Source organism: Chelonia mydas, chromosome 21 (assembly GCF_015237465.2).
Source record: "Chelonia mydas isolate rCheMyd1 chromosome 21, rCheMyd1.pri.v2, whole genome shotgun sequence".
Taxonomy (NCBI): domain Eukaryota; kingdom Metazoa; phylum Chordata; order Testudines; family Cheloniidae; genus Chelonia; species Chelonia mydas.
In genome coordinates, this window is record NC_051261.2 from 7927673 (window position 1) to 7948533 (window position 20861).

Sequence of the window (20861 nt, forward strand, 5' to 3'; positions counted from 1 at the left end):
GGCCCTGCCTACGAGAAGCCAAGCTGGGCCCGGGGCAGGAGTGGTCAGGGCCACAGCAGTGCCTCGCCATCCCTGCTGCCCCCAAGGCAAGGGGGCGCTGTGGAGCCAGGGGGAAGGCACAGGGGAACTGGCAGTTTGCAGAGCAGCCCCCGGGGAACCAGAGGGAGCCGGAGTGGGGGGGGGAGGAAATCTGCGATGCAGCCAGGAGGCGCTGGAGATAGGACAGCAGTAGGGGTGCAGTTCCCGCAGGATGTCCAGAGGGGGCGCTGCCGTGCAACAGGCTCCGCAAGGCCTTGCGTGACGGGCGGTGGCTGGGCAGCGCATGCGCTCTTCCCCCTTTCTCCTCCGTGGCTGATGCAATTCTCCAGGCTGGGTGCGGGCGGTACGTCGAGCTGGCAGCAGCTCGGGTGGGCGGTTGCAATCCAGCAGGGAACCAATCACAAGCCGGGGTCGCTGACGCAGTTGCCCGGATGTTGCGGGACGGCCCCGCCCACTCTCCCCTTGCGACAGCCTGAGCCCTGTTAGGTCAATGGGAGTTGGCTGCGGGCGCGCGCCTCACAGGCTCGTGTGGGTCTCGCGCCGGGTGGGCGGTTTAACCGTCGCTCTCGCGGCTCCGACGCCATTTTGCTCTCGCTCCTTCAGGCGAGGCGGCCGGCCGGGCTGGCCTGGGTCCGCGGGCGGGCTGGGCTCTATGGTGCCGCCGCGGGCCTGAGGGGACTGCCGGCCCGCTGCACTATGGAGCCCTGCCCGAGAGGAGACCTCAACGCCGCCAGGAGATCCCGAGCTTCCGCAGGCAGCAGCTGGATTCCGGCGCCGGAGAAGCGGCCGGGCCGCAGGGAGCGCTGAGGAGCCCCGCTATGGAGCCGAGGAAGCGGGAGCAGGCAAGCCCCGGGCTCGGCCAGGCCAGCTCCCGGTTAGGACTCACCTGGCTGAAGCTCGGCCCCTGTCCCCCGGCTCCTGACGTCGCGGCCCAGCCCCAGCTCAGCGCCCCCTTCTCCTGGCTGCGGCTCTTCTCGCAGCTGCTTTCCCCGCTGCCCGGTCTCCTCCACCGGCTGCTGCCCGGCCAGGGGCTGAGCAGCGCCCTGTGCCCCGCGGCGGGGGAGCCTCCCGCCGGGGCATCTCAGGCCGCGAATCTTCTGCTGCTGTCCGAGGCCAGCGCCTCACTGAGCTGGGCCGACGGGCAGCTGCACGGCGCCCCGGAGATGCGCCGGAAGAATAGCCTGGAGCCTGCCCAGCCGCTGTGGGGAGCTGGGCTGGTGCGGAGCGGCCTGGCCCCGCTCAGTGTCCGGCAAGTGGACCTGGTCTCCTATATGCTGGGCCCCGGCGGCAGTCTGGGGTCCGGCTACGGCCAAGCCTGCTGCACCGACAAGAGCCACCTGCCCCAGCCCTTGAGCGCCGAGCTCCCCGCGGACGGCTGGCGGGGACCCCCATCGCGGGAGGGGCTGCCAGAAATCCAGCACCTCCGCACCAAGCGCCTGGAGTTCCTCCAGCAGCAGCAGCAGCTGGCGACTAATTGCTTGGCCGTGCCTGACCCGGACCATGGCTACCACAGCCTGGAGGAGGAACAGCAGCACAGGGGTAACAGCCAAGAGGCTGGGATGCTGAGAGGCCCTGAGGAAGTGCCTGAGCACAGCATAGTGGGGCAAGCTGGAGACAGCCCCCTAGAACAGGAGGTATGGCGTCCTGAGAAGGAGGCAAGTGAGGAAGCGCCCATCTCGGAAGAGGATGAAGATGAGGATTCTGATATAGAGCAAGACCTGCCAGTGTCATCCAGGCCTGCCTGTGCTAACAAACTGATAGACTACATTATCAGGGGCAGTTCCAGTGGAGAGGAAAGTTCAGAGGGTGAGGAAGACTGGGATGGGGATGATGATGGGTTTGATAGCGAGGGGTCCCTCTCAGATTCAGACTCTACTAGCCAGGATAGTGAGAGCCAGCACCTCTGGAACTCCTTCTGCAGTTTGGATCCTTACAATCCTCAGAACTTTACAGCTGCCATTCGAACTGCTAATAATTCAGAGAAGGTTTTGTCTGGTGAGTCATATGTAGAGGAGGATTCTTCATGGGCCGAAAGCCTTCCTGGCTCTCCTGCCCTCAGTTCTGAAGAGGATGATGAATGGGAGTGTAATAGTGCAGATGAGGAAGATAATTTGAAACTTTGGAACTCATTCTGTAACTCAGATGATCCCTATAACCCTTTCAATTTCAAGGCACCATTTCAAACTGCAAAAAAGAAAGGGAAGCATGACTTAGAAGGAGCATCAGGGCTGTGTATGGTCAGCTCTCAGTGCAATCTCTTATTCACCTGTCAGGTGCAGCTGCTGGAGAACCATAACTGTGGGGTCTCAGATATTGTGCAGCATGGCATTCTTTTTGGAGAGAAACATACAAGTACCAAGAGAAAAAAGGTATATTTCCTATTCATGTACTTATGTACTGGTATTGTGGTACAGTTGAACCTTAAAGTTAAGAACACCTTTGGAGTGGAGGTTATTCATAACTCTGAAATGTTCATACCTCTGAACAAAACGTTATTCTTTCAAAAATTTACAACTGAACATTGACTTAATACAGCTTTGAAACTTTACTATGCTGAAGAAAAATGGTGCTTTTACATCTTAATTTAATGAACAAGCACAAAGTGTTCTTACCTTGTCAAATCTTTTTTAAACTTTCCCTTTATTTTGTTACTAGCCTCTGTGTAACACAGTACTGTACTGTATATGCTTTTTTGGTCTCTGCTGCTGCCTGATTGTGTACTTCCGGTTCCAAATGAGGTGTGTGGTTGAGCAGTCAGTTGGTGTTCCTAACTGAGGTTCTGCTTTAGTGCCTATGCACCTCACTCAGGATCAGGACAATAGGTGAACGCATAAGGAGATATTCTGGCCCTTTGAAGTCAGTGGTGGCAGGACTTTTACCCATAGCAAGAGATGATCCCTCCCCCCAACAAGCTTAGAAGCTAATTGTTCAATTAATATTTGAGTGTATGTTGCTGTTTGCCATTTTATCAAAAACTTGATGTGTTGGTATGATGTGAGTTAACAAAGTTTTGTTTCCGTAATCCTCTGAGTTCTGGAATTTAACTTTCATTTTAAAGCAGGGTTTCCTTGTACTTTCTGACACTGTCTACTGTTTTTGTTTTTATTTTTCTTCTGGCAGTATCTGGAAGCATTAAGGATTTAGTAAAGATTCCTTGTTTTCTTTTAATCTTTTACTTAACAAAAAAATTAATGTGACATACAAATGTTTGTATTTGTGTCAGGCCCATATTTGCATTTTATAAATTACCCAGAAATTATCTCTTCAGATTGTAGCCAAGTTACTTTATTACACTAGTTTGTGTAAGAGCACATAGTCATTTTAATCATACTTCTCGTGCAGTGAGAGGAAACTGTTTAATACTATAAAAAGAAAAGGAGTACTTGTGGCACCTTAGAGACTAACCAATTTATTTGAGCATAAGCTTTCGTGAGCTACAGCTCACTTCATCGGATGCATTCAGTGGAAAATACAGTGGGGAGATTTATATACACAAGAACATGAAACAATGGGTGTTACCATACACACTGTAATGAGAGTGATCAGGTAAGGTGAGCATTACCAGCAAGGGGGGGGTGGGGGGGAGGACCTTTTTTCTTAACACTTGGCAACAGAAGTCAAGAACTTAGTTCTTATAGAGACTTTCCAAACAGTCTGAGTCTTTTAAAAATGCATCATAACACTTCTGTTGAGTTTAAATGATAGCAACAATTCTTACTAGTGAGATTGAAGTATTCTTATAGTAATCCAAAGAATTAGTTAAAATATTTTAACACGATACTTCTAAATACAAATAGACAAGAATGGAGATCTGTGTATGGGTTCACTGATTTTGCTATCAAGTCTCTGAGGAGTTGGCTTGCTAGATGGATGTTGATCTTGTGTACTAGGATTTAGCTTAAATAACTGTCTAAAAAGTTAACAGTTACTTTTTAGGCTACTATAGATTGAGGCCCTTTACAAGCATATTGTAAAATGGTGTCAAATTTTGCAAACCCCATATAAGGGTTTGTAAGATTGAGTTCCATGATACTGTAACAGCTTATCAAAATAGATGGAACAAGTAAAATCTGTTTTTGTAGTGGTCATAGTGTGTGGCCATTTTGTGATTACTTTGAGAGCCTGGCTTGGGGGCATTCTGATTTTCAAGGCTTGTGCCCTGCAGCTTCATGAACAGCCCAATTTCCCAATCCTTCACCTGCCATTCCAAGTATCTTTTCTTCCAGACATGATCTGATAACATTGTGATTTGAAGTAGTCTGCCAGCTTTTCCTTATAGGAGAAAGGAGAGCATTTCCCTTATGAGCACCTCCCTGAGGTTTGACTAGGGAGAACTACATCTCCAGTCTTCTCTCCCTCACCATCTTATGATGGTTGTACTTTTAACTTCTGCTAGGTCAGGGAGTGGCATTTTGTACTTCCTGACTCACCTAGCATCAAGTGCTACTGCTTGTCTTATTTTAGTTTGTTTTTAACATCTCTACTTTAAAATCTTTATTTTAGAAATTATATTTCTATTCTTGGGTTTCTTTCCCCTGACAATAGCAGAATTTTTGCAACAGCAAACTTGCTGGGAGATGGGAACTTGAGGTTGATAGTTTTCTTTGGATGCTGTTGACCCCACCCTTTCCTGCTACTGGGATGGAATATATAAACTATGGCTGTTTGAGCCTAAAACTATATGTATACCTAAGTTAGCCTTTACCATGATTATGGGAATTTAGCATTTCCGCTATTTAGCAGAAAGTAGCTCGACCTGTGTCCATTTCTAGTATACTTTTGAAGATGAAGCGAAGAATTAGACTGCTCTCTGATCAGATTGAGTCCTATTCCTTTAAAAGAGTAGAGCCATCTAGATCAGCCTTTGCATTTTCTGAGCCATAGCTCAAAGGTGAGTTTGAAGGAGTGCTCCCTAATGGTATGTCAACACTCGAATAAAAGACCCAAGGCAGGGCTGTGGCTTACTGTGGCTTGGCGGGGGTCATCTCGGGTCCCAAAGCTCTGGCTCCTGTCTGAGCCTGAACGCTTACATAGCAATTTGACAGTCAGCTGTCCTGGGGCAGGCACTGATGAATTGCTGTGAAGATGAACTTCCCTACAGTCACTTGGGGTACATGTGTATATGTCAAAAGTCCAGCTCTCTTAGGATTTCACTGTGAAGTCCCACTTCATCATTTGAAACTCTTCAAATTAGGTGTAACTGCATTTTAAAAAAATTAGCTGAGTTGCAGCAACAAATTAACATTAAAAACTTAAAATGCAAATTTAACACTGAATAGCTTTTCATTCTGTTTTGTAGAAACAGTGAAGACATGAGACTGAAAAAAGATTCTAGAAAGTGACTCATTTTAGAAGCAATCATTTGGTGCGAAGTGCACTTCATGTAATGTTGAAAGTATACGTAACACTTTATAATGGACAATATGTTAGACAAAGATCGGAATCCTCATCTGAAGGGTTTAGTTTTAAAGAGTATGCACGTATACTACATAGCGCATACACATACAAAGTGGCTAGTGGATATTGCAGCTGGAATGTTTTCATATAGTAGCAACTTTTAGTTTAATGTCATGTAGTTATGTGCAAATTAACTCCAAGTAGATATTTACTTTCTGTTCTTCGATTATACTTTATTTTTTTGGTTTTGTGTAGGCATTCTAAAGAGCCACATAGTGCACTTATATAAAGGTTCCTGTACTTATTCTTTTATCTTCAGTGTCTTGCTGCATGTCAGATGAAGGCTTTTAAAAATTTTATTGGAGTGCATGAAACTTGAATTTTTAGGACCACCTTACCTAGTTCACTTGTTTGCAGTGGTAATTTAGATATAGTAATTTTCAAACAATTTTCAAACCCTTTACGTAATCCTTCCTAGTAACACAGTGAATGAACAATGATCTGTATGCAATATCTAGCTTGATATTACAAAAGTTGATAATTGTACCCAAGGGCGTGTCGTAGACTGATGTAAAGGGGATGAAATTAGTAGGCCACAAAGGGACAGGCTGATGTAACTATCCAGTTTATTTGAAAGCAGATATTTAATTAGGTATGGCTGGTCTATTACCCAAAGATTACTAAAAAGTGACAGAGGGTTTTAGACAAATCACCTTGTGCAAATTGTGCAAATCACCTTGAATAATTCAACGTACAACATTGTGTTCATTTTCCTGTTCAGGTTTTAAAAACTTGAAGACCCTTTAATTTATAGAGGAACAGGGTATCTGTTATTAACACACTATGTTGAATTAACTAAAGACTTGACTTCCAATGGGGAATTAAAGCTAAAACGGAGTTTCTGGACTAGTTTTAAGACTATGATGGCTCTTTTTGATCAGTCATTGTATGATCCCTTTGATAAATAACCCAGTAGGTCACTACATAGAAGCTTTATATTCCTCACTGCCAGTGCTCAAAGTGTACACAGGTGTGGGGTGAAGGTGGCAGTGGTAACTGAAACCTCCTGGAAGTAGTCTTGAGGAACTGTAAAACTAAGGCTTGTGCACACTGGGGATTTCAGTCTTTGGCACCACCAGAGTAAATGCCCAGTGTAAGGCAAAGCTGCAGCCTGCACCAGTGTGCTTTACTCCTGTTTCAAGCAGGGATAAGCTACACAAGTGCATATAGCCTCTTTGCCTGTTTGAACTGGGATAACTCCCTAGTGTAGCTATGCTGGAGGCTGTCACTGATGGCTGTTCCTGGTACGAAGTATGTAATTTTAAGAGGTACAAAAAATTATTCTAGGCAATTTCTGCATTTACATTACTTTAACCTGCAATTGACAAAAGGCTGGATGACTTTGAGGTTGCAAATGAAGTGCTTCTTGGCTGAGTGGCTAGCTTTAAAAAAAAATTAAGCAAGTTTATACAGCTTAAGTTAAACTTCTAACAGACTCACATTGCCCCTCTTGTGGTTTTATTTGAGTACAGAATCCATTTGCATTGGAAATGCCTTTGTCTAGATGTTGGCACCAAAGGTTTTGCCTTTTTGTTAAATTATAGAAGCTCTTTTCCTCTTGAAGGCTTCCATAGTAGCTATGTCGGTCATACGTTTTTGGGGGACGGAGGGGGAGGAGAGAGATGCAAAGAACAGCTTCTCAGTGAGAATGTTTTGCAGAATATAAGGGCCTGTCTACACTTACAGCACTGCAGTGACACAGCTGCGGCGCCTAGAGCTTCTCCCATTGGCATAGGTACTGCACCCGCCTGAGAGGCGGTAACTAAGTCCATGGGAGAAGCCCTTCCATCATTGTAGCATTGTCTGCATTGGGAGTTAGGTCGGTATAACTGTTTCACTTGGGGATGTGGATTTGCAACACCTGAGTAATGTAGTTATACTGACATAAGTTTGTAGTGTAGATCAGAGCTAATTGTTCAAAGTTGAGTGTTTCCAAGAAACTGCAATTAATACACTTGTTCTGAACATTGCTATGGGATCTTTAATGACAAATAGTCAGGGCTTCAGGTTTAAATTGCATCTGAAAGACTGACCATAGCAAAACGAAGAGGTACATAATTAGATACTGTATGTTGAGTTTAAAGTACAGTATGGCATTCATTTTAGCCTATTAATAGCTAAGATCAGAAGGATAATACAGTAGTTAAATCTTTAAAATAGTATTTGGCTAGGTGGTGAGCTAATACTGTGATTCGAAATATTTTGTTTGAATTTTAAATATAATGAAAATGTTGTATAACCATTATGGAAGGGGATACTGCCTCTGTTTTAGTAGCATGCCTGTCAAAGGTTTGGTCATAGATTTAAAGATATACTTATTTGCTGCATCATGAAGCTTAGGATTGTGACATTTGAAAATACCATTACTGTAACTTCAAAACTCTGTTCATGGTATTTAAATAGACATGCTGAATTTGCTGTGAGTCCTAAATAACTGATCTGTGTTGTCCTAGCCATGTAGCAATAAGAGTGCCGCTTCCTTAAGTTTAAAAACTGTATGACATCCTCTTCTCTATATTGATGTGGGGCTTCTTTTTTACACTGTAGTACCCATACAGTCTATTCAGAACAGTACACAACTTAAGTAACCTTCAGGAACTAAGTTATCCTGTTTTTACCTTTGTAAAGAGAAACTAAAATACACCGATTTAAAAACAGGCATGTTACAACCTTGTGTTGTCATAGTCCAATGTTAGTGTAAAGACCACGCTGCACAAGTCAGTCAACATTGAATTATGTTTTCATTAGGTTTTTTGGAACAGTTCTTAATTTAAGAGCCCTCATGGCAAAATATGGTAACAATAACTGCAAATACTAATTAAGAATGAGATTGCTTTGCATAAATGATTGTCCAGTGCTTTAATACAGTGGTTCTCAACGAGGGGTCCGGAGCGTCCTGGGGGCCCACAAGCAGGTTTCAGGGGGGTCCGCCAAGTAGGGCCAGCATTAGACTTGCTGGGGCCAAGGGTAGAAAGCCAAAGCCCCACCACAAGGAGCTGAAGCCCAAACCTGAGCAACTTAGCTTTACGGGGCCCCGGGTGGCCCCTGATCAGTTGCCCTGCTTGCTACCCCCTAATGCTGGTCCTGGTTTTTATATGCAGAAAAACAGTTGTGGCACATATGGGCCATGGAGGTTTTTATAGCATGTTGGGGGGAGGGCCTCAGAAAAAGGTAGAGCACTCCTGCTTTAATAAATATCTTATCTCTTATAGGTAACATTCCTTGAAGAAGTTACTGAGTATTATGTAAGCAGTGAAGAAGATCGGAAAGGACCCTGGGAAGAACTTGCACGGGATGGATGCAGGTTCCAGAAACGAATTCAAGAAACAGAAGATGCTATTGGATACTGCTTAACCATAGAACATAGACAGAGGATATTTAATAGACTCCAGGAAATATACACCTCTACCCCGATATAACACGACCCAATATAACATGAATTCAGATATAGCGCAGTAAAGCAGCGCTCTGGAGGGCAGGGCTGCGCACTCTGGTGGATCGGCACGTCCGTGTGTCTGGCTCTGACCCGCAGCTCTGAGCAGCGTGTTAAGGGGGCCGAGCCGGGGCCGAGGGGTTGGATAAGGGGCAGAGGGTCTCGGGGGGAGGTCAGGGGACAGGGAGATGGGGCTTGGATGGTTCGGAGGTTCTGGGGGCAGGGCGGTCAGGGGATGGGGAATGGGAGCGTTGGATAGGGCATGGAGTCCCGGGGGGCCTGTCAGGGGCAGAGGTGTGGATGGGGGTGGGGCAGTCGGGACAGGGAGCAGGGGGGTTGGGTGAGGCTGGGGTCCTGGGGGTGATTAGGGACGGGGGGGGTTTCTGGAGGGGGCGATTGGGGACAAGGAGCAGGGGTCTTAGATAGGGGTTGGGGTCTTGTGGGGGGGGGGGGGTCGTCTCTGGAGGGGTTAGTCAGGGGACAAGGAGCGGGGGGGTTGGATGGGTCGGAGGTTCTGAGGGGCCAGTCAGGGGGTGGGAAGTGACTATTAATAACGGAAATGCTCGAGGCCAAAGCAAGTTTGATATAATGCAGTTTCGCCTATAATGCGGTAAGATTTTTTGGCTTCTGAGGACCGCATTATATCTGGGTAGAGATGTACTACAAAAGGTTTGATGTTTTCTAGCCCCCTAAATTTGGTAGCCCTGCTACGCTACTGTTCCTATAACAGGGAGCTAAGCATAACTTTAATACTGCTTCCAAATTTAATGTTCAGCCAATAAAATATACCTAATTATGTCCAGTTTTGATATGGAAACAAAAAATACCTTGATCAACTTGAAGAATAAGAGTGGTGTAATTGTATTGCTCTTAAAGCAGTTTGTGTCTCAACTGTTCAGGTAAAATCCAGTCCATAAATGCCTTTTGTACACACTGTCCGTCGCTAGTACCGATTGGATGGTTTAGTGAGGTCCTCGGATCGGCCCTGCTAGGGTTGGTCATGGCCCTGGTGGAGTGGCGAGAAGATGGTCAAACTTGACTATCTAGGGGAAGTAAAAGTTGTAACAAGGTTTCCATAGGTGAACTTAATGAAGGGTCATTAATGGGGTGCGCGGGGAGCGACAGGACCGGGGTGGGCAACTGACCCTGGACTGGGGGGGGGTGGAACTCAATGCAGGTGTGTGGCCGGGATGGTGCACGAGGGGAGGGAAAAAGTCAGTGGCCCCAGTCATGTCCACCTCCCAGTCATGCTGGGAACAGAGTGAAACCCTGGATCCCTGGGAGAGGGCAAGGCCACAGCAGCACTTTCTCAGTGGGCCTTCTGGGACGATGCCCCCTGAGGTCACGCAGAGCTGGCTGGTGGGTGCCGGGCAGCACTCCGTGTGCTGTCCATCGCTGCCTGCCTACCCCATAGGTCGGAAGTGGCAAGGGAGAGCACCCCAGAGGGACTGGAGCAGTTTCCCTCAACCAGGAGCCAGGTACCTAGCGCGCTCTGTGAGCTTTGCGGCCCAGGGAAGGTGGTGGTTCAAAGACTTGTGTGGCACATGCCACCCACCCCTATCCCTCCCAGTCCACGGGAAGCCTAGGAGGGAGAAGGGCTACCCTGCTTCCCTCTCTGCTGTGTCTCTGTGTGCCTCCGTCTGCCATATGTAGGAGAAGAGTGGCTATTAAGTTGGAATTTTGCACTTTTGAAAAAGCAAGAATCTGAAATATTTATAGGGTTCAAAACCCAATGATTACAGTTCTGATTTAAAGTTTGAATTGGTAGTTGCTGCAGTTCAGTTGTCTTTTTCTCAACTTCTTTTTTTATTTTTCCTGCTAATTGTATTAGTTAACAGTGCTCGGTCTCCTTCTCAAGAATTCAGTTTTGCTTATCAGGTTTTTTCTTTGTTACATAACACCTTCGATAATGTATGTATTTAAATATTTTGATCAAAAGCTGGATTTCAGGAGAGCTGAAAACTACCAGTGCTGCTGTTCTTGTGTTTTCTAAATATAAAATTCTTGCCTGGTACTTATCAAAGCTAGTTGTGCAGTAGGTCCAGGTTCTTTCAGAACTCTGGAAAGCTCTGTTACCCTGATCAGCATATGCAACATGTAGTACATATACTGATGTTGAGGGTGACAGTCTGAGCCTAGACTGTATCATGGGCAGGCATCTGCCGGTTATGCTTTAGTTTTCACTTTAACAGCTTGTGGCGGTTGACCTGCAAAGGACAGTGAAAAGTGGAATTCTACATCAGGTTCTTGGCCTTTTGAACCAACTCGTCAAGCTCTAAAGCTACATCCAAGTACATATGTTCTTTACAGAAAACAAGTATTAATACCACCCTGTCTCAGCACCTCCACTTAACGGACAGTATAAAACCATATAGATGGAAACTGACAGTTAAGATGTCTCCAGTTGAAGAAAAATGTATTCTTTAGTCTCATTCTAAGTTTACAGTTTCAATCGGAAGCTATTTATTCTTTTAAACTAGTAGTAATCTTTCTTTATTTGAATGAAGTTGAATATTGCTCAAAAAGACAGTAAGATATACTGTCTTCCTGTAAAATTAAAGGTCTACTTTATTGTAGAGCTTGTCTGATAAACTTGAATAGCCATAAAATTGGCTATACAAAAACTGTACACCAACCTTGTTTGGGGTTTTTTTAATCCCTGTTGAGTAAGCATGAATTGGATTGCCTTTTCCTGCAAATTTTCTTAAATTAGTGTGTCCTGGTGAAATCCTCTTGAATCTTTTTTGGCATTTCAGCTTCTAGCAATTTAAGAAATGATCTCAGGTCAAATTTAAACCCAAAATTGGGTTATGTAAAAACTTACAAAACATAAAGCTAGTAGAACTGCTTCCATGATTTAAAAAAAAAATTCCAATGGCAACAACTCTTAAAACACCAGTTTCCCTACAGTGCTTGCAAGCCAAACAGTGTGATAGAGGAAGGATGGTCTTGTGGTTAAAGCACACGAGATCCCATTCTTTTCTCAGCTCTGCCAGTCTCCCTCTAGGTTTGGACAAGTCACTTTTTTGCCTTGATTTCTCTGTAAAATTAAGAATGCTCCCTTGCCTCAAAGGGTTGTTTGAGGTTTTAATTCATTAGTATTTGTTAGTGTTGTGAGATCATGTGAAAGACAGCATTATAGGAATATAAATATTGACTCAATGGGGAAAGAACTAGAAAGGAGCTCAAAAGTGAAGCTGACTAGTGGGTTTTCATTGTCCCTAATTAAGTAAAATTAGACTAAAATTCTATCAGTTTTTAATGTAAGGAATCTGCTTAATTTTCAACCTGACAGCATCTCAATCTTTTCCATACATCTTCATCATAGCAATAAACATAGTTTTCATTGAGGTACATATCTGCATAGGTAAGCACTTCGAACTAAATTGCTGTCTCCTTCAAAGCATCAGGTGCAAAATGAAAAGAGGGGGATTCTGGCACTAACCTCTCAGCCATAGAAATCCAAAAATAAAATCCCTAACCAAAAGCAAACCAATTTTAGTAGTCTATTCTCTTTCCTTTCTCTACAACATATCTTAAAATAGTAATGAAGGATGTGGAAGGCTGTTTTTTGTATGTATAAGTGTTTCACTAAAGAACACCTGTTAATTTTAAACTTTAAATCAAAGCTGTAATTATCAGATTTTATTTTTATATAATTTTAGAGAGGTGAAGTTAGAAGCCTGACAACCTTCTAAATTGGATTTATACAGATTTTAATTGATTTGATTGTATCCAATTTGTTGGGTTTTTATATCTAATGTTATATTTCTGTATATAATAAAATTATTCAGAACTAATGTGTAAATTGAAATAAAGATATTTGCAAGATAGTGCCAAGTTGTTTGTCTTTGAAGGATATTACATGAGGTATGAAGGGTGGAAACCAGAGTCTGCTAAACATCTATATGTAACTTGTACCCTTGTTTCAGACAGTAGCTGTGGTCCAGTAAAAACTATAAATGTGTATAGAATTTTGATGTGCAGCTGTTGTAAAAGAGAAATACAGTGCTTTGTTTTCCTTTAACAAGCTTGTTTTATTTGATATGTGAGCAGTTTTGTGCTGTTATTTCTTAAACTAAGCTGCTATGGGCTTGATCAGAGGTTGGAGAGATCTTAAGGAAAACAAAGTGATGTAAAAGTGACATTGGTGATTCAGAAGTTGTCACTCTTCACTCTGACCCAATAGCTCTGCGTGGTGGTAAGGGATACTCTGTAGCTGAAATGTCTACCTTTTGGCCAAAATATAAAGTTTAGGGTCCAGGCTACATGCAGTCAAGATCTTGTCCCTTTTTGGAACAGTAGGGTTTTAATCTTGATCAGATTTCCATTTGGATAATACATTTTGTCTGCTGAAATTCCCCTTGTAGTTGACACTGGATGTAGTATACATACTTCCCTCGGCAAGATATGTAGTATTATGCTGTTTTTAATAGTGAAGTGAATATACATAAAGTATCTCAGGTTTCAGAGTAGCAGCCGTGTTAGTCTGTATTCGCAAAAAGAAAAGGAGTACTTGTGGCACCTTAGAGACTAACCAATTTATTTGAGCATAAGCTTATGCTCAAATAAATTGGTTAGTCTATAAAGTATCTCGGGATCTTCCAAAAAAAAAGACTTGCTCTCCCCCCCTCCTCCCATGGAATTTATTACTTGTTTCGTTTCATGAGCTAAACATCTAATGCTGCTTTAAATTAGAATCACTTATAATGTTTTCCATGTGTTGCTTTCTGGCATCACTGTCTAAATTTTTCATTTTCGTCTGTGTGTGTTTCACCAGCTGTAATAGACAATGAATGTGTGGTGATTGGTACAGAACAGCAGGCGCACAGATCCAGAGGGTGGCTAAATTCAGTGGAGACCTAATCCATGGTACTACCAGCCCATGTCACTGATTTGTTTTCCCCTTCCAAAAGATGCTGTATCCATTTTATGCAAACATGTGCTCATGATTCCAAATTTCTTGTAGATCAAGGAAAAATATTTTGTTACACATAAAATGGGAGCGAGTTGACAATGTTATGAAAATGTATTTGGGGGGGAAGGGAGGAAAGGGGGGAAAGGGGGCATGATGCACCACAATGAAATGCTATATTCAAATGTACAATATGCTTTTTAGGTAAGTGTTTATGAAGGTGGCAGTGCAAAAATCACAACTGTATAACAGCTGTTTTCTTAAAAGGCCAACAGAGGTCACTGTTGGCAGCAGAATAGAATGCACAAAATCAGGTGATGCAACTACCGTCTAAATCATGCATCAGATTTGGGACTTCTACTATTTAGTGAATGGAAGCATTGTTAAGTCAATTGAATTAAGAGGTTCCCATCTTGAATATAGAATACACAATTGGTCAGTATAGCATAGGAAGGATCAAATTGTTTTAAAGAAGCAACATCATAGGATGCTAAAGATAGTAGGTCTGAAAAATTTGCTGAGAGGAGTGGTTTAAAAAAAAAGTTGGGTTTATGCTCATTAGTAAAACTAATTATCTGAAGGATTAATATGACTGTTTCTGATGTTTGTATTAAAGGCTTCAAATAACTACCATTTTTGCATTATCTCCTATAAAGAGGGAAGTGAGCCCTCACTGATTCATTCAAAGAGTACTAATACTGATTTGGAATGCTTTATGAGGGAAATGCAAAACCAAAGAGTAGAAATAAATTGAGGAAGCAGATTTCAGTGCCTGGCATTGGACAAGCCTGGCAAAGCAGGAACATGGTATTACAGTACAAGTGAAAACTGTTTCAAGATGTCTTGCATTATCAGTTACCTCATTGCTCTTCCTGTTGAGAACATAATCTATTGATATGTAATATCTCTTGGTAAGCAGATTCTTAATAGTGCAGATTAGTATTTGCTGCTGTTGCAGCTGTATGGGTGTAATAACCATTTTAATCTGCTTTGTGCACTTTTCAGTTATCGGAGAATTGGCAGATGTGAATAGGGAGATGGGGCAGGTCTGTGTAAACTGGAGCTTTAAGTAGGCAGATGGTGCTCTGTGCTTCATTGCCATCTTGTGGTCCGTTCTATTCTTTTGAGTGCCTCCGTTTTTAGTAAACATGGCCTGCTTGGAGCTAATGTCGTCTGGTGCTGTTGGTGCTTTCCCTGCCAGGCCATGCAGTCTGCCGACAATGGAACCTTCAGTATAAAGCCTTGATGGACATTCAGACAATTGCACTGCTCAATTGGCTGACCATTTCTAACAGCAGACTGCCATTGTGACTGTTTCAGGGGGGCTTGGTGCTTTTGGAAAATGGACCTTTCAATGGTGGTTCTAGAGGCAGTGTTTCAGTAGACTGTAGATTTGAAATTTGACTCAATTTTCAATTTCAAGTCAGTAGCAACAAATATGAGGAATTAATGATGTTGGCTAGGGCCAGGAATTACTGTGGGTATCGCTGTTTTCCCCCCTCGCAGCATAGTAAATGCACCTGAGTCTGAACCCACAGCTCTCCCTGATCTCTCTTGAACCAAGATTGCCACACTTGTTTCCATAACAATGGCTTAGAGGGAAAATTATCATTCTTAGGCAATGAGAGAGATCCTGCTCAGCTTGTGGAAATCCTTGGAAATAATACCTGAGTTAATCACAAATAGCTTATCAAATGTCCGAAAGCTATTGTCTCCACATATTCTGACAATAAATCTTTCTGAAAAGCTGTTTTAACCCCTTTCTCAGATGGCTCTAAGGTCTGTCTTATGGTGCAGATAATGAATAAAAATCAACACTCTAGGGTACCTTATTTAGTTGAACATAGCCTTTAGTTGGTTCACGAGTCAAAAACTTTATTTTTTTTTTCTCCTGTCTGCCAGCACATCTAGCTGCAAGCTGGAATGTGAAAATCTTGTTGGTAACTTTTTGCTTTTTATTCTACTAGTACTAAAGAGTCTGCACTTTGAATTTAGCTGATACATTAGGCAGCGCACAATTTCTTTTGCTGTCCTCTAGTTCTGTATCATCTCCACAGGCCTAACAGGAGTAACTACTGACAAGTTAAACAGCTATGAATAATTGACACACGAAGTAAATATGCTAGCTGCTATTGTTACCGTTCACTCTATCAACACCAAATTCCATTTATGCATTGCTTGATATTACTACATGGAGATAGTTTTGCCCTACCAAAGAACAGGTTTCCTCAGAAAATCCACCATGTGGATGGAGGAAGGGACACTGCACAATGACTGGATCCTAATGAGTGGAATTCAGGAGAAGTTCCATTGGCACCTTTTATCCACGCTGTAGAACTGACCAGCTATTACTGTGAAAGGAGCTCAGGTTACATCAGCTCTTGGCTGGTTGGTGGTTTCACCAATGGGGAGACAACATTTAAAACAAAAAAACCCCAACCTTATAAATGCTGGCCATTTCCCTTGGGGGAAAGAAGCACAAGAAACCATTAGTAGCAGGCGTCCATCTGTTAGTGCTGCCTGATGCTACAGCGCGTAATGACAGGTCTGTTGGTAACAAAAACAATTGCTACTTTCCAGTTGGCCCGGTTGTTTGAGGACATCTTGCGTTCAACACCCTTTTTCTGTCCGCTATAGCTGTGTAGAAAAGACGCAAAGCTAGGGGAAAACCAGCTGTATGCAGAATGCTGTCAAATATCTAAAATTTCAATTATAGTAATGTTAGATGCTGCAATAGTATGTGGAACAGTTTCAGAGAGGTCATTTAAATTAGTGTTCCTTTAATTGAGGGATTTAATGCCTATAGAAGTTTCTATTTTTCCTATAAAATATCTATTTGTATTAAGTTGTATATAGAAGTTCCTATAGAATATCTGTTTGTATTAAGGTTGCACGCAAAGCCCCAGCCAAGGTCAGGGTCCAATTGTGCTTGATTCTGTACATACATACAGTAAGAGTCTCTGTCCTGAACAGTTTATAAGCCTGTCTTGTGTATTTAGCTAAGGATGGGAGAAAGGAGTATTATCTTCATTTTATCGATGGGGAACTGACGCCCTGATGACACACAAACTTGCACCAGCATAAAGAGATCTTGGTTTTAAAATTGATTTTGTTAAACCCGTGCAAGCCCCTAGCAGAATACACTTATCGATGTACAACTGTTTCAGCAGTTTAACTTGTTGGTAAATCTGCTATGTCTGTTGTAAAGACAAAATAAGCAAAGGTTTGTCCACATGTGACGTGTTTGTGCCAGTTTAAATCTGTTTGCAAATGAATTTTAGTTAAACGGATGCAGCTTCTGTGTGTGGAGCAGACATGAGGCACAAAGATTAAGCAATTTGTTTATGGTCACACACAAAGTTCGTAGCAGCTGGGAACTGAACCCAGAACTAAGCGTCTGTTGTTAAAATGTAGTTATTGTTTAGTTGAGGAACTGCACAAAAACAAACACAATTATACAGACTAGAGCCCTTTTATAGTGAAAACACTGACCCTGTAATAGATAAGCTATTACCAGCAGGAGAGTGGGGTGGGGGGAGAGAAAACCTTTTGAAGTGAAAAACACCCATTTTTTCATGGTCCGTGTGTATAAAACATCCTCACTGCATTTTCCACTTTATGCATCCGATGAAATGAGCTGTAGCTCACGAAAGCTTATGCTCAAATAAATTGGTTAGTCTCTAAGGTGCCGCAAGTCCTCTTTTTCTTTTTGCGAATACAGACTAACACGGCTGCTACTCTGAAACCTGTGTATAGAGAAATTGGATGCAAGTCCTATGTTGTAATGCATCTTAATGAACAGGTTGCAATCTCTGTTCCAATGAAATTTCACAGAATGAAGCTTTCTGGGGGTAGGGGGCAGGGAGAGGATAAGAGGCTTCCACTGTATTTATACTTAGTGTCATTTTACTATGTCTCAGTGACCAGGGCTGCTTATTTTAAATTTTCTGTTTTAAGAAGATTGCTTCTCAGCAATGAGTTTGTTGGCCAAATCTCAGGCTCAAGCCCACTCTTCTCCCAGAGAAAAGATAGGATTTGTATTAGAGTCAGAGAAATGCTAGGGATTGGAATTTGTACTGTGAGGCTCTGGGTGGGAGAACAGGTTTACAGTGTTACCCTTGTGGAGCATCACAACTTGTGGAGGCTCCCAAATGCCATGGTGACAAGCATTGTGTAAATACGGGGATGGAGAGAGATTAGAACAAACCTAGAAAGTGTTACGTAATCATCATGCGTGGTGGTAGTACTTGCCAATATAAGGCTGTTGGACATCTGCTCAGAATGCAGTTCTGTGGACTCCATCCTGCCAGCATACGTTTTCTCCCTGTGGTTAGTATTCTACAGCTATCAGCAAAGCACAGCAGGATCAACTGTGGGCTTTACAGCAAAACTTTCAGCTGTGATGCTCCTCAACATATTAAATTTTAAGTCCTTAACAATGCAGACAAGAGTATGGAATAATTATACTTTCCATTTAGCTAGAACTTACCATCCAAAGATCTCAAAGAGGGGTGAATATCATTGTCCCCATGTTACAGATGGGGAAGCCAAGGCACAGCTCGGCAAATAACTTACCCAAGTCATAAAGCAAGGTGGTGGAAAACTCGCTCTAGAATCAAGTTTCCTGACTCTCTATTCCCTGCTCTATTAACTATAATTCATGGACTCCTATATTGTCCATTACATGATATGACCTTTCAGCTAACTTACCCATGATCTAAATTTACCTCCTCCTTATCCTCAATGGTCCCCAACATGTTTCAAGCACTGTAGAGTAGTTTAATTGCGTAGGCAGTTGAATGAGCCGTATCTCTGAGGTTGAACAGAGTAACCAAACTGCATAGCAGAAATCGAGTGATTTTTTTAAGGGAGAGAGGTAGTCATGGTGGAATAAATTGCAAGTGTAGATTCACTTGAAATTAGGTAGGAAGAATTATTATTTAGGCGGGAATTGGGCCCATTCCCTGGGCTTAATCCTATTGTACAATTAATAGTATATTACTGAGATGCGCTAGACCCCTTATAAACACCTTATCGATACATTCCGTTGGACCGCTTGAAAATGTCTTCCTGACAAACTAGTTCTGGTGTAGAATTTCCATTCAGAGAAGAAAATCTTTTGTCCAGAAGGTGGTGCCAGAATTCCTTTATTGAAGTGCCGATTATAAATAGGTGCCTGGTTGTGACTTATTCCTCTAATCAGCATAGTCTTTCTGACACTGTTAAGAGATGTGAACTCCATCCGGGGTGACTGTGAGCAAGGGTAGTCTGAGGTGTGTGTTATATTATGGACACCATACACTGCTGAGAGCGTTACTGACATGGATTTTATCTTAATAGAAATAAATAGTCAGTACCCTTTGTTGACTGTGTGTGTGTGTGTATGTATGTATTGCTATGCATTCATCATATAGTTGACAGCCTGGATATATTTTATGTCTACACGTTCGTCTGCAAGGAGCTCCAAGTGCTTTATGCGTTTCTGGGGTTGACTAGCCAGTAGCACAGCATAGATAGGGGAACGTGGGCCAAAGGCAGTGGCGTGGCTCCTTCCCATACAGAACGAAGTCCTGTACATCTTTAACATTCCTGGAATCTTAGTAGATAAGGTCCCAGATGAAAGACCTGCATAAAATAAACCTCAGAGCATTTGATTTATCTGCCTCAGAAGGATGAAGGGCTAAGTTTGCCCTGACAGTTTGAATTTGTGGTTCCAAGGACGGGAGGAATTTCCTACTTAACTCTTCAACCCTTAAGCTGTACCTGTGTGTGTATAGCATCAGTGCTCCACCTATCACAGTCCTTTTCAACGTACTTTGACCTAAAAGAGTGACCTAGAATGAGCAGATTGCATTGCCCCCCTTTCCTTTTTTAAACTGAGCCACACACATCACACTGCTATTCACAATCTCTGCAAGCAAAGGCTTTTAGCATTATCTAGAGGTAATCAGTGGTCAGTCTAGCCACTTGTATTACAAACCTCATTACAGTGCTGAGCTGGCTCCAGCCCCTAAACCAGAACTGGATTGCACCAAGTACGCTTAGCTGGGAAGCGGCCTCAGCACAGAAACAGCGCCGTACAGACTGGACTTCTCACCAGCTGACAGATAGCAACTAATTGGCAGAATGTCATTTCTGAGCTCCCATCCTTTCTTTTAAAAATAAGCTGTGATTGACTGCACTCCTCCTTACGCACAGGGATGCTTGGCAAGTCTCCTCCTTTTCGGACTGCACCTCACCCTGACGTGCCCTACTATTAATGTAATTCATGCATTCTTCCCTACACCCTCCTTTTAGTACTGTAATGACACTTTTAGTACTGTAATGTCAAGGTTGCAACACACACCAGCCTATGCCAGGAAAGCTGACAGGCAGCGTGTGAGTTAACTCAGCTTTTCTCTGTATCTCCTGAGTTTTCCTGCATTTGTGTCATAGTCTTAACAGATTTGGATCTTTTTAGCTAGGAGCCCATTGATGAAGCTCTCTGAGAAAAAGGGGAATGGGGACTCCTGGGTTCTCTTCTCAAGATGTTCTGGGAAGTTTCTTCACCTCTCTGTGCCTTGATTTCTCCATCTGTCAAAAGGGCAGTAATCGGACCTACCACCAAGGCCGGTTGTGATGTTTGATGGATGTAGATCTGCAAAGTGCTTTGAAAGCCTCAGCGGACATGCTGCAGACAAGTGCAAAGTCTTACCACAACAGTAGTTTGTATGGTGCGTCTGTGTGCCTGTTCACTTCCTAAGCTGTGTATTTTTGGTGAAGGAATGTTTAAGGAAGTTTTTTAAAAAACCCAACACCCTGCTGGTATTTTCCCCTTGAGTTTCCATTGGATTAAGAAATAAAGAAGGGAAAAAATCTCTTGTGGAAAGTAACAAAAGTTGATTTATTCACCTGACAGGGCAGAGCCTGGAGCAGCTCTGGATTTTTGGCAAGGAGTGTATTAAATCTCTCCAAAAATCCACATATTTTTTACCCTGGAGTCTGGAACAGCTCATGCTGGTTCCTTATGGTAATATT

At 43.0% G+C, this 20861-nt stretch overlaps 1 protein-coding gene across 1 annotated transcript; it reads left to right on the top strand.

Annotated features, from left to right (window-relative positions):
• The first annotated feature begins 514 nt into the window (after nucleotides 1-514).
• PPP1R15B (protein phosphatase 1 regulatory subunit 15B) lies at nucleotides 515-12762 on the top strand. The gene is made up of 3 exons (XM_043533788.1): nucleotides 515-662; nucleotides 706-2408; nucleotides 8709-12762. The coding sequence occupies exons 1-3, from the start codon at nucleotides 530-532 to the stop codon at nucleotides 8913-8915; spliced, it is 2043 nt and encodes a 680-aa protein (XP_043389723.1). The 5' UTR covers nucleotides 515-529; the 3' UTR covers nucleotides 8916-12762.
• The last annotated feature ends 8099 nt before the right edge of the window (nucleotides 12763-20861 follow it).

Coding starts and splice junctions, on each gene's coding strand:
- PPP1R15B (XM_043533788.1), top strand. CDS start 530: ATGGGAGTTGGCTGCGGGCGCGCGCCTCACAGGCTCGTGTGGGTCTCG. Junction 663..705: donor GCGAGGCGGCCGGCCGGGCT/GGCCTGGGTCCG, acceptor GGTGCCGCCGCG/GGCCTGAGGGGACTGCCGGC. Junction 2,409..8,708: donor CAAGTACCAAGAGAAAAAAG/GTATATTTCCTA, acceptor TATCTCTTATAG/GTAACATTCCTTGAAGAAGT.